Consider the following 14,568-nt stretch of genomic DNA (forward strand, 5'->3'; position numbering starts at 1 on the left):
CTCCATTCATTCAAACTTGCAACCTAGATATAATCAGCCTCAACTCTTTACTTTCTCATCACCTCACAGTATTCATTCTATTGTCAGTTCCTCTCAGTTTTAACTTAGTAACTTCTTTCGTGGCAGCTAGATGGCAGAGCGGATAGAATTCTGGAGTTGGAATCAAGAAGACCCAAGTCCAACTATGCCTCAGACATATATTAGTTATGTGGTCTTGGGCAAAATCCCCTGGACCCTGCTATCAGGCTGCAGAAGGCAGAGTAGTCCCACCCTAAGTTTCCTTTATTGTAAAATGGGGATAATAATAGCAAGCCCCTTACAGATTATTATGAGTATTAAATGAGATAATATTTTTTAAATGTGTTGCATATTTTAAAGATTATATATATCCTAGCTGTTATTGTCATTGTTATGTCATCCCCCTCTTCCCTTTCTGCACTGACATTACTTCCGCATATCTTGACTGTTACAAAAGCCTTCTAGTTGGTCAAGGTCAGAAGACCAGGTGTCAATTCTTAGGAAAGACCATAGTCTCAGGTCTTTACCTACTCAGCTGTCAAACTTATTGTTTCAGTCAAACAGATCTTCTCAAAACACAGATCTAACCCTGTCAAAACAAACTGCCCCCTCCCCATTCAGTCAGCTCTATTGGCTCCCTATTGCCTCTTGTTTGACTTTTGAAGTCATTCATAACCTGTCCCCTTGCTACCTTTCCAATCTTATTATATTTTACTCCCTTCTATGTACTCTGCTATGCAGTGACACTGGCCTCCTTGCCATTTCTCCCTACCACAAGACACTTCATCTCCCAGTTCTGAGCAACTTCACTATCTTTCTTCTTTTCCTACAATATTCCTCTTCCTCCTGACTTCTCAGTCTTCCTTTAAGACTCAGCTAAATGCTACCTTCTATAAGAAGCTATTCTCAATCTCCCCTGCTTCTGGAGCCTTTCCTCTTAAATTATCTTCCATTACATTACTCCCTATTAAAATGTGAGTTCCTTGAGAGCAGGGGCTGTTTTTTACCTTTCTTCTTATCTCCAGTGCTTAGGAGAGTTGCCTGTGTATTGGCACATAGTGATTGTTGTCCTTCATTCTCAACAAGGACCACCACTATGTTGGGGTCAAGGTACAGTGAGCCCAATTATGGCTGGCCAGACCAATACAAACTGGAAGGGCTCTACCACAGGTCAGGCGCAAATAGTCCATGTGAACTTTTGGAGTAGGATGGCTCTAAATTTGTGCATCTTACATTTCTTTTGAGTTACTGCAATTCTTCTTTGCTTATAGAGCCCAGCACCTTCTTTGATGTGGGCGCACCATGCCCGGCAGTCCTGTGGTAGTGTCTCTCATATTTCACAGTCAATACTAAAGTTCTTCAGAGAGACCTTGAGAGTGTCCTTGTATTACTTCTCCTCACCTCCCTGTGACCTCTTATCTTGTATGAGTTCTCCATAAAAATAGTCTTTTAGGCAAACATACATTTGACATTTGAACAATGTGACCAGCCCATCAGAGCTGTTCTCTCAGCAGTAGAGTTTGAATGCTTGGCTGTTAAGCTCAAGAAAGGACCTCAGTGTCTGGTACCTTATATCTTGCCAGGTGACCTTCAGAATCTTCCTAACACAATTCAGATGGAAGTGATTCAATTTCCTGGCATGGCTCTGGCATACTGTCCAGGTTTCACAAGCATACAACAGTGAGGTCAGCACAGCAGCTCTGTAGACCTTCAGTTTAATAGGCAGTCTAGTGCCTCTTCTGTCCCATACTTTCCTTGGGAGCCTCCCAAGCATTGAGCTAGCTCTGGCAATGTGTGTGTCAACTTCATCATCTATGTGTACATCCCTGAAAAGTACACTAGGTAAGTGAACACAGCATTCAAAATTTCTCCATTTGTTGTAACTAATGGTTCCACATATAGATGGGATGGTGTGATGGTAACGGATGGAGAACCTCTGTTTTCTTGGTGTTAATTGTGAGGCCAAAATTTAGCATAAGAAGCAGAGAATTTATTTTTTGTTGCATCTCAGCCTCAGAGGCTTCATGGAGTGCTCAGTCATCTGTGAGCAAGAAATCATTCACCACCTTTCTGTTCACTTTAGTCTTGGCTGACCATTTTCATCCTCACTAAAGACATTTAACAATCCTGATGAAAATGTCATGCAATAAAAAGCATGGGAGTCCTCCTTCACTCCAGCAGTGACTGGAAAAGTGCAGGAGCATCATCCATTATCCAGAACGCATGCAAGCATGCCATCGTGGAACTAGCATGCAATACTGATGAACTTCTCTGGGCAATTAAATTTTACCACAATCTTCCACAAGACCTCGTGATTGACAATATCAAAGGCCTTAGTCAGATTGAGGAATGTTTTGTATCGATCTCTGCTCTTGGCATTTCTCCTGGAGTTGTTGGGCAGCAAACACCATGGCAACTGTTTCTCAGACCTTTATGAATAGGTAGATGAACATCTTCCAGGTGAAGGATGAGGCTATTAAGGAAGGCTCTACCAAGAATCTTGCCAGCAATGACTGAAGAGAGAAGCGCCCTGTGATTATCAGAGGTCAACCTGTTTCCCTTTCCTTTATAGAAATGGGAAATGGAAACATCCTTGAACTCCTGGGGAAAACCTCCTCTTACCATGTAACCTGGAAGACCTAAGTCAGCTTTTGTATGATCAAGGCATTTCTTGTCTTGTAAGTCTCAGCTAGAATTGAATCAGCACCAGGCACTTTGTCCACACAAGAGAAACCTAATGATATTTTAAAACCTCTTCTTCAGGTGGAAATTTGGCCAGAGAGGGGTTGGCTTCAAAGTGAGGTATGTAGTCATTGCCTTTAACATTGATTGGTCATTTGAGAATACTATGGAAGTGTTCAGCCCATCTCTCCAGGATCATGTTTTTATCACTAATTGATGTGACTCCATCAGCACTGAGTAGTTGAGATGCACCATAAGTCTTTGTCCCATAAACAGCCTGTGGGGCATCACAAAAACACATTCGATTGATAACTATGAGTGTAAAACTGAATTTCATCTGCCGTCTTACTAAGCCAGGAATTCAAGTGTTCTGGCCCAGATGAGTAAATGTGGTGCTGTATACCAAATCTCTGAAAGCTCCCCACTCTTTTTCTGCTGCATTGTTGCCAACCATGTGTTTGCTCACCTTTCCCTCCATGTTAGCAGCAAACTATTCACAGAGAAGCTTTCTAATCTGTTGACTTCTTCTTATGGTCATCTTGCCTTGGGCTGCCGCTTTTGCTGAAAGTTAATGTTTAGATTGGAAAGGATAAGTATATGATTGGTCCAGCACTCTGTGCCCCACATTGCCTTTGTCATTCTTACATCTTAGCTGTCTCTTCTTACAATGACATAGCTTATTAGATGCCCATGTTTGCTGTGAGGGGTATCCACAAAGTTTTATTGTGTTTAAGTAAATGGAAGACAGTATTAGCGATGAGAAGATCATGAGAAACACAAGTCTTAAGTAGTAAGTAGCCATTGCTGTTGCTGTTTCTGACTGCATTCCTGTCAAGGACCCCTTGCCGTATCTGATAGTGTCTGCCTCCTCTGGCATTAAACTCCCCCAGAATTACAAGCTTGTCCTCTTTCAGAACATTAATGATGAGGATCTCCAGGTCTTCATATAATTTTTCCTTGACCTGTCATGGTGTGATCATATACAGTGATGATGATCATGTACCACATTTCTGCATTGTCATGAGCTTGTCATTCACTCCTTTAGGGAGGCATACAAGCTTATTGATTGAATTAGTTTTGAAGCAAAACCTACACCAACTTCATGGTGCTCCCCTTCATTGGAGCCACTCCAGACAAATGTGTATCCAGCTCCAATATTGGTAAGCTAGCCTTCATTTGCCAGCCGTGTTTTGTTCAGGGCTGCTATTTGGATGTGGTACCTGCTGAGTTCTCTCAACAAGAGCTATTCGTTTTTCAGGTCTACTGGATTTAGTGTTGTCCGTAAGCATGGGCATATTCCATATAACAATGGTGAGTTGAATCAGCTTTGCAGAAGTTTTTGTAGTGTGTGTGTATGTGTGTGTTTCAACCATAGCATGGGATCCCCACCAGCCATGTTAAATCCACCTGGATTGGGTGAAGCAGACTTTTTTTGGGCATGTTTTCTAGTCCCTTCCTCAAATCAGGAAGTGAGCAGTACAGTCCTTTAAAAATGCTGTTCAGATATCCATAGGGCTACCAAATCCCACAGCTGCTTCAGTCCAGTGAAATGATGTAGCACCAATGTGATATTCACAGAGCCTACAGTGACCATAAATATGCAGGGACAATTCTGAGTCCCAAAATACAACAAACTCTCCACATGGAAGACAGAACCAAAACATTCATTCAAACACGAGAAAGCCAAATCCATCATAATGTATGCACAATTATAATGCAGAGGACACCACCATCCCCAAGCCTTCCCTCGTTTGGCTTCCCACAAACCAACTCCATTAAACAAATCACAAACAAGCCCTTTCACTCATGCTAGCCAGCTGCCTGCTTGCCTGCATCCTTCCTAGCTCTGACTAGACTCTGACCAATTTCCTCTCAACTCTGCCGTAGCTCTGCCTTTTTCTGTTCCTTCAGCAAACTCCTCCATGTGACTCAGGCTTCCATGTGACTGGTTTAAATCACATAGAGCTTGCTGAATGGGTGGAGCAGAGCAGGGAGGAAGTTGGTCAGTCTGGTCAGAGCTGGGAAGGACATAGGCAGGCAGGCACAGCTTAGGCTGCTGAGTGTTTGTTTGTGGGAAGGTCACAACAGGGTATGGGGAGGCTTGGGAATGGCTTTGCCCCCTGCAGTGATAACCTGTATTGACTTCTTGGTTACTATGACAGATTTTGCTTTCTGGTTCTGAGATTTGGGCTTTGTGGTGTCTGAATAAATGTTTTTCTTCTGCCTTCTATATGGAGAGCCTGTTTCACTTTGAGATTGTGAACTATGCCAGCATATTCATAGTCACCACCAGTGCTGTACCTTGGCGATACATTTGACGACCATAGGTCTATGCTGCCTTTATACAGGGTTGTGACTAAAGATCCCATTGTATTTACACCTGCTGCTTCCCCTTATTACAGAACTTTGAAGTGGGTAAAAAATGGTAAGATGGTATGGGTGATATCTTCTGACTCACGCATAACTTGGATTTCAGTGAGGCAGAGTTACACTAAGTTGTTGGCCTTACTCTATCATCCAGAGTCATTGAAGTCCAACGGCAGGACAAAAGTCAAGACAGCTGGTGATGACTCAGGATCCAGTGGTTGACCTTGGCATCTTCAATTTCTAATCAAGCTCTAAGCATTCCATAGCACTTGCTTCTGCCATGTTCATAACCTGTTGGAACAAATTGTTCTCATCTGTCTATTCTGCTGAGAGAAATCTTCATATCCCCTAACTCACTGATGGTTGTGAGACTCATTGATCATTTGCTAAAATGGTTTACTAGGATGTGGTTACTTCATATGCTCTAGCTTCTTGGAGACACAGATTGGATGAATCAGATAGGCACCAAAGATGGAAGGCAGTCCTCACACCAGAGGTACTAACTATTCCCAGACACCTGTACATCCCTGTACAAGTTTGTTGACTTGCCTTAACTAAATATGGAAAAGATCTTAGAGATCTAATTCAGCTTTATCATTTAGCAAATGAGGGAACTGAAGCCCAGAGAAGTTAGGTAACTTGAAAGAAAATGCTTTCCTATATCACAGACCAGAGCTTTATCTCTCCATAACTCAGTCTCTATTTACTTCAAGTTGTCTCTGTTGGAGAAGACTCAACAATTAATTATTCCTTGGTACTTAGAATTGAAACATTATCTCCTATAACCTCCAAATGTTACCTTATCTCACCTTCATAATCTTTATAATATATAACAACATATCATCATATATTATATTATATTATGTATAATTAATATATTGTAATGTATAATGAATGTAATATAATTATATATTTATTAATTTATTGATGCATATTATATAATATGTAATACAATCTATATATCTTTACAATCATAATAACTAGCGTTTATATAGAATCTTTTTATACTTTGCAAAGCCTTATATATGTCATCTTATTTGATGCTTGCAACTCTGTAAAATAGGTGCTGTTGTTATCCCCATTTTGTGGATGAGGAAACTGACTTGCCCAGGGTCACATAGATATTAAGTTAGAAGCATGATTTGAACTGATATCTTTCTGACTCCAAGTCCAGTATTCTTTCTATGTATTTGGGTAAGGTTGAATGGACTGTTTCTGTATCCCTGGAAATATGTCAGGGCTATCAGAGAAACCCAGATTATTTTTCATTCTGGCAAGAACAATCCATCCTGATCACGTTCTTAAACTGTCCCAGGACATGATTTTTAGTTGGAATATCCCTATATACCAACTATTGTGCTGCTATCTGTGTATATTTCCAGGTCTCCTTTATCCTTAAAAAAGGATGTTATCATGCCCTCAATCTATTGTCCTAGATTACTCGTCCTTTTCAAAGGCAGCTAGGTGGTGTAGTAAATAAAGTACTGGACTTGGAGTCAGGCAAACTCCTCTTCCTGAGTTCAAATCTGGCCTCTAGCTGAGTGACCCTGGATAAGTCACTTCACCTTTTTTGTCTCAGTTTACTTATCTATAAAATGAACTGGCGAAGAAAATTGCAAATCCTTTGCCAGGAAAACTCCAAATGGGCTTACAAAAACTCAGACACAACTGAAAGGACTGAATAACAACACTCTTCCTTTTAATTGCCAAATTCCTAGAAAAAGCTGTTTGTGGTTCTTTATTCTGCCACTGAACTGAACCCTCTATCTAGTTCTGAAAACAAAGTAATAAATAAAATAAATAAAAGCAATTTGAGGTGAAGTTGGAAAGGGAAGATAAACAGAACAGTTTTGAAAGTAACTTGAAGAATTATATTTTTTTAAAAAGAAAGTGGAGAAAAAGGAGACAGTTTCATATTTGTGTTTTCTGTATACAGAAATGATTGGGTACATGTGTTAAAAATAAAATAAAAATATTTCTCAGGAAAAAGAAAACAGAGAAACACTTTGCTTAAAAGAAAACATTCTAGGAATAATTTTTTTAAAAAAAATAAACTGCAATTTTTATATTTATTCAAAAAATTTTATAAAGATTGCTTAGTGTTTTTGTTACATGGAATGACATCTGATAGAACTTTGGTGTCAATCAAATTCTGCAGCTTAAAACTAATAGCTATAAATTAGCAAAGGATCTTAAATTTTGAACTGGTAAAGTCCTAAGGTCACACAGACAATGAATGGCAAAACCTAAATTTGGAGCCAGTTCCTCTGACTCCAAATGCAGCACACTTTCCTTTTGCCATGCTGCCTTTCATTTCAATTGGGTGACTAGATGGTATGCTGGATAGATTTCAGGATCCAGAGTCAAGTGAACCTGAGTTCCCATCCCTACTTCAGATACTTACTAGCTCCTATGACTTTAGGCAAATCGTTTCACATCTCTCAGCTTCAATTTCTTTATCATAAAACAGTGATGACAATAACAACCCTTCCCTAATAGGTTATTTGTGAGGATTAAATGAGAAAATATATGTAAAACTCTTTATAAAATTTTAAGTGCTATTTAAATGCTAGCAGCTATTAATTGTTATTATTATCATCATTAATTCCATTATGTTTAATATGAATATTTTTCCTATCCAAATTCTACATGAATAGTACATGGCAAAGGTGAGATTTGAACCCAAGTTTCTTGACTCCAAATAGTCTACTTTCCCCACTGTAACATGTTGCTTCTCCAATAGCTACATAATAAGTACCTAATAAATAAATGTCAGTTAATTCATATAGGTTGTGACATTTGAACTAGGTAAGGAATTAAACATAACTAGGAGAGAAAAAAATCAGAGAAAACAATGTAAAAATAGTACACAGGCAGGAAGACTCAAGATCTGCTCCAATGCAATAGTTTGACCTTATTGCTTAAACAGTTTTAAAATTATTATGAGCAATAAGAAAAAAGACATTATTGCAATGCCACAATTAGAATCACACAAGACCTAGAAGTGGTAACACTAAAAGACCACAGGTCTTGAAACACCATATACTGAAGAATAAAAGAACTGGGATTGTAGCTGAAAATATCATACCTAGCAAAGTTAAGTGTAATCCTGAATTAAAAAAAAATGGACATTTAATGAATTGTCAGACTTTCAGTATTTTATTTTTAAAAAACCAGCTGAACTTAATAGAAGATTTGACATATAAGATCCAAGAGAATTATGAGCTTCATATCAAAGACTAATTACAGAACACTCGATAAGAACAGGCTGTTTACCTTTTATATGAGAAAATGTAAAATATATGTCTAAGATTGTTATTGGTAATTGGGTAGTTTGTAAGAAAGATTGGGGTAGACCTGAGTATGGTATGAAAAGGAGACAGTTTCATATTTGTGTTTTCTGTATACAGAAATGATTGGGTACATGTGTTAAAAATAAAATAAAAATGTTTCTCAAGAAAAAGAAAACAAAGAGAAACACTTTGCTTAAAAGAAAAACATTCTAGGAATAATTTATTCCTAGAATAAAAGTCAAGTAAAAAGTAAAATCATGTAGGAACAGGTAAGAAGAGTAATTATTTTATACAAATGAGGTTTGAGAGGAAGAACTGACATGGAGGAATTAAATGGGGGAGGAGAAGGGCTGTTAGTTCTGCAAACCTACTTTTATCGGGAATGAATTTAAGAGAGAACAGGAGAGGGGGGCAGTACAGAAGTCTTCTAACTACAAAAAAATAAAAGGCTAAAGGGATAGGCAGAGGAGAGGATATAGGAGGGATTTTTATAGGGAAAGATGAAGGAATACAATAATAGAGGTAATAGAAGGGTGTTTTTAGATTACTGGGAATGAGGAAAAGGGAAGGATCCTTGAAGGGGGAGGGTAGGTGAAGTAATAGGAGGACAAGGTAGTGGGCAGAAGTAAAGCAGAGTCAGGAGGGATAAGAGATATACACAAACATAAAATAAGGATCAGGACTAGAATTTATTAGGGGAAAAAAAGCAGGCGTAGTAATCATGATCTCAGGTAAAGTTAAAGCTAAAATAGATTTAATCATAAGAGAAAAATAGGGAAACTATACTATATGCCAGCCATATCAATCAGTATTGTTTTAGACTATTTAAAATAACTAGACAGTATAAGGTTGGAATATTGCTGTGGTATTGGGAATGATGTGTTGGAGGAAAGATTCAAATTTAAGAAGGAAGAGATTATCCACTGTCAGAGAAAGAGAGGACTAACTACTATAATAACAATAACTATATAGAGATGTATATAACTATACTATAATAATTATAGTATGGTCTTATATAGATGCATATGAATAAATATGTCTATATATGAGTGTGATTATAGATATGTATATGTATGCATATGTAAGTATGTATGTGTGTATGCTTGTATATATAGTTTTGTGTGTGTGTGTCTGTGTGTCTGTGTGTGTCTGTGTATCTGAATTTAATCCTCACCTTCTTGGGGAAAGGGGGAAAAAGGAGGAAGAAGAGCAAAGTAAAAAGTGCACAGCAGAGAACAAAAGAAAACTTACAAGGAAGTAAACAAAAGATGGACAGCTCTGAATACAATGAGTAGTATTTATTATATAGGCTTTCTTGAAATGGAAATTTGTTACTGTATATTTTGAGTCTTCTTATGTTCTGCTGTGTGCAGTGACAATGCTTTTTTCCCCTTTTTCTTATTTTGTATTTGTTTTAATATTTATGTTTCTTTTTCTTATGGCATTTTTAAGTTTAAAATAAATTAATGATAAAAATATTTTTGAAAATTCGTTCTCAGTGTGTTCATTATATGCTGTACTATTGTACTAATATAGTATAAAATGTATGCAAATAATTTTCATTTTGTAAATTTTACAAAAGCCTTTTGTAAGACTAATCAAGAGTATTGTGAATTTTTTAAAAATCTAACACAGTTTGGAAGATTTTTAAACAGGTTAGAAAATTATTAAGTGACATCATTTATGACAATAGAAGTTTAGTTTTTTTCATGTCTTGCTAATCATAATGGCTTCATGCTGTCATTAGGTGATATGTCATGGCCCAATATATGCTCAAAGCAAGGTTCATTGTTAACAATTGTGGCTCTAAATACATATTTCAAAATAATATGGATAATTGTGTATTTTTGCTGTTTATTATCTGATTAGAACTTCATTTTTTCTTTTGAATAAGGCTGACAAAGAGCTAAAATAATATAGCTCAATTGTCAGCTCTGCCATTTTCGTATTCACTTGTGCCTGCATCATTAATAATATTCTTAATTCATAGTTACTTTGCAAGAATGTTTGTAGGTCACTTGTCCATTTTATAAGGGTTATTTTAGTTAAAATGAGATAATGTAATCCATAATCTACTGAATCCATCACATGTAAGCTACAATATTTCACAGTGTGCTAAAAGAAAATTGAATGAGAGACCTATCAAATGTTCCATGTTGGTATGGAACTCTCTTTTTTCAGGATACCTCATGTAGCATAAGTTACATGTAACATGGTAAGAGTGAGAGTTTTGGCGTCAATCTTCATATTTAATATTTCTAAATTTTAATTTATGATTTTAGATTAAATATAAAAACTTATAATATTTTCTTCCTGCACCTTGACTGATATCTTTTCTACTCTGTGGAATGTGTTCACCCCATATTGTGAAAATTGGTGAAAGCATTGGGTATATGTATATATATAGGTATAGGTATAGGTATAGGTAGGTAGGTTAAGTTGGAGACAAACTGTGAAGGATTTTGAAAATTAAACAAAAGAACTTCATTGATGTTTTCCTTTCCTTATTTGGAAATAGTTTGATGAGTAAGAATTACTTATGAATTTAATTGTATTTCATTTTTCTCATTCAAACTAAATTAATTCTCCTAATCATAGATTTAGAAGTGGGAGGACCTCTGAGGCTATCCATTCCACTCATTTTGTAGATGAGTAAACTGAGACCCACTGTGTTATTTTTTCCAAGGTCATACAAATAATAAGTAGCAAAGCTGGAATTTGAATCAAGGTATTCTTGACTGTAAATCCAACACTCATTCCATAGTACTACATTAACTCTTGAATTTATCCTTGAATCGTTCCTATATGAGGCTCATATGTTGGATTAACCAAGTTACTCTATCAGTATCCACACAACCTAGACTTCATAGGGATCACAGAACACAATTTGAATAGAGGTATCTTTGTCCTTTTAAATTTAAGATATTTTGGGTTTATTTTCTCTTGGATCTCTATCCTCGTGAAAGGAATATTGCCTTAGATATCAAAGGCAGGTAAAAACCTCCTGGTGGTTGTTACACTTGATTTGCAGATTTGAGGTTTCTAATATTTTCCCAAACAGGAAATCTTAAATTAATTAAAAATCGACCACAGAATTAACTGTGGCCTGCACTTTCATGTTCCAGTGGGCTTAAAACAGCACGGTTTGATAAAGAATGTGCCAAGTGTTCCTGGAAAAATTTAAATAAAAAATGAGTCAGTATCTTTTTCAGAAGCCTCCCCCAGTACACCTTTAAACAGAAGCAAGAATCTAGCAATACCATTACTAGATCTGTATCCCAAAGAGATTTAAAAAAGAAAGAAAGAAAGAAAAAAGGAGGAAAGGACCTATTTTGTACAAAAATATTTATAGCAACTCTTTTTGTAGTGGCAAAGAATTGGAAACTAAGGAGGGATGTTTATTATTTGGGAGATGGCTGAACAAGTAGTGATATAAGATTGTATTGGAAAATTACTCTACTATAAGAAATGATGAGCAGGATGACTTCAGAAAAATCTAAAAAGACTTATATGAACTGATTCAAAGTGAAGTTAATAGGACACTATACACAGAAGTTAGAACAATATACACAGTAACAGCAATACTGTACATTCATCAACTGTGAATAACTTGACTATTCTTAGCAATGCAATGATCCAAGATATTCCAAAGGATTCGTGATGAAAAATGCTAGCTACCTTCAGAGAAAGAACTGATGGAGTGCAGATAAAAGTTTTGGTTTTTTGATTTTTTTTTTTAACCTTTGGATCTGTCTTCTTTCACAACATGATTAATATGGTAATAGGTTTTACATGATTAAGCATATACAACCTATATCAAATTACTGTCTCAGGGAGGGGGGGAGATGAGGGACAGAAAATTTACAACTTAATTTTTAAAAAATGAATGTTAAAAATTATCTTTACATGTAACTGGAAGGGGGAAATAAAAGTAATGTTTTTGAAATAAATAAACAGAAGTAGAATCAGTGTGGGTTTGCAGTATTGTGGGTAGGATTAGTATTTTACATGAGATTTGAACCAGGTAACTTCCAAATTATTTTTCCAACCTCCACATTTCTAGATGGGATGGAGGGGAAAAAAAGGAATTACAATGGATTGCATTTTAATAACTGTATTAGAAGTATATATTTACTGATTTAGAAATAAAATATCTCTGACTTTTCCTTTCTTGCTCTTTCTTGCACATTCACCTCCCTTCCTCCCTTTAAAGTTCCATAAGAAAGTAGTGTCTCCTGTTATTATATATGCTGTTCATATCCCCATTATGGTATATGATCATTATCTCTATCTGGTTCATATATGGGCTGTCTTCCCAGTGAAGTTTCAAATTCTCTGAGGACCCCGGTCATTTTTCTTTCACTGTGTCCCAAAAGCTCTGTACAATGTCAGGAAGGCCTGTCATGGCTACTCAGTAAAGATTTATTCCAGTTGAACTCAGTTACTTTAGTTCTGGATTTAGAACTAGAGTTCTTACTTCAGTAGCTTCAATTATCATCTCTATTTTGAAATGGAAAGAATCATCTTGTTTGTTTTTAATATTGTTGCAGGTGGAGTTGGAGGTCACATTGCCCGGAGAAGGAAAAGACAGGATATTTAAGGTGGCCATAAAGTGGATGTCATGTGTGAGTCTCCAAGCTTTACATGATGCGCTCTCCGGTCGCCTGCCAAGCGTTCCTTTTGAAACCATTCAGGCACTGGATGTAGTGATGAGGCATTTGCCATCCATGAGGTAAGAGGACCTAATATGATTTTGCATATTAGTCAGTTTTTCAGTATCTGAAGGAATTCCATCTCCAAACTAGAATGCTGCCTAAGAATCAAATAGAGTTGTAAATTAGGTCAAATTTTCATTTACCTAGTCTAACTAGTCAGGATATTTTAGTTCATTCCAACAACTAAAATCAGGGATCTACATGTGAAAATGCTCCTTAATGCTTCTCAACAAGAGAGGAGGATAAATTAAAGCTTCTTATTCCTCTTTGACTATACAAAAAGGTACTTTTCAGGAATTCAGGGATTACTGTCTCATACAGACACCTCTTACTTATCTTTAAAGGCCAAATGAAACCATCATCTACCTCCTAAGAGCATTTGGGCAATCAATCATAAGCATCTATTGATGTCTCAAAGGTATACCCCAAATGGTAGATTATCTCCAAACTTAGAAAGATAATGATCAGAATGACACTTTGCCTCTGCCCTTGATGTACTTATGTATACACTCACAGCCAATATTGAAATGCGAGTAAGTAGTTGACAGCAGACAGCCCTGGTACGGCTCAAGGTAATAAACAATCTCACACTTCTACACTTCAACGGATGGTGGTTTTTCTGATTTCTACCTCTATATTCTGTTCTTTTGGTTTTATTGATTATTGGCCGATCGTCTTGGTGTCTTGCTTCAGGAAGGGTAACGATGATTCCAATAGGTGTGATGTATCTAAGACACACATTCAAAGCTGATATCAAAAGCTATGAGGTTTTATTATGCCCTAAAATATTTTTGTATGAAAGTGACTGTCACCAGGCAATATAAGAAGTCATGATTGGAACCAATAATGTCATGAAGGCCTGCCATAATCTTAAAATGTAAGATGCTTTACATCAAACTTTTCAACCCCCAAAAATGTTAATATGAAGAACTTATGTTCAAACACAGCCGGGTCCTGATTAGTACAAATAATAAATCCTAGGGACTGATTACATTATTAAAATTCACATGGCATATTTCCATTAGTATGAATTCTAACACATGGGATCCACTCACTGGGGCTTCACTGCGCTTTAAAACACTCACCAAGCACTTTCCATGATTTCATTTGCAATTCCATGAAATTCTCAGGTAGACATTACAGGTATTACCCCCATTTTACTGATGAAGACACAGACGTTAAAGGACTCACTGTGGTTCACAGAGTATCACAGGTAGAATTCAAACCTGAGGTCTTCCTAATTCAAAATCTAGCCACTCTGTGCACTCTGCTATACTGGCTTTCCAATGGAGTGGATAATCAAAACCTGGAGCCACATTTCCACAGTCTACTGTTATTCATTTGGGCTATCTTTTCTGTGGTCAGCATAGTGGCAGAGTAGCAAAAATACTGAATTTGGAGTAAAACATTCTTGGCCTGGTTCCCATAATATCCTTGTAATGTTGGACAAAATACATAACGCCTTGGGATCTTATTTTCCTCATCAACCAAAT

The 14,568-nt window shown here is 36.8% G+C and overlaps 1 protein-coding gene across 2 annotated transcripts in view; it reads left to right on the forward strand.

The window, feature by feature from the left end:
• Positions 1 to 14,568, forward strand: part of AGO2 (argonaute RISC catalytic component 2) — a 155,853-nt gene that overhangs the window by 87,961 nt on the left and 53,324 nt on the right. The window contains exon 4 of one of the 2 annotated variants that reach the window (XM_072602980.1): positions 12,908 to 13,092. In XM_072602980.1, the coding sequence (XP_072459081.1) occupies positions 12,908 to 13,092 (185 nt within the window). The remainder of the gene's footprint in view (positions 1 to 12,907; positions 13,093 to 14,568) is intronic. The other variant, XM_072602981.1, reaches the window with a different exon arrangement.

Source organism: Notamacropus eugenii, chromosome 4 (assembly GCF_028372415.1).
Source record: "Notamacropus eugenii isolate mMacEug1 chromosome 4, mMacEug1.pri_v2, whole genome shotgun sequence".
NCBI lineage: Eukaryota > Metazoa > Chordata > Mammalia > Diprotodontia > Macropodidae > Notamacropus > Notamacropus eugenii.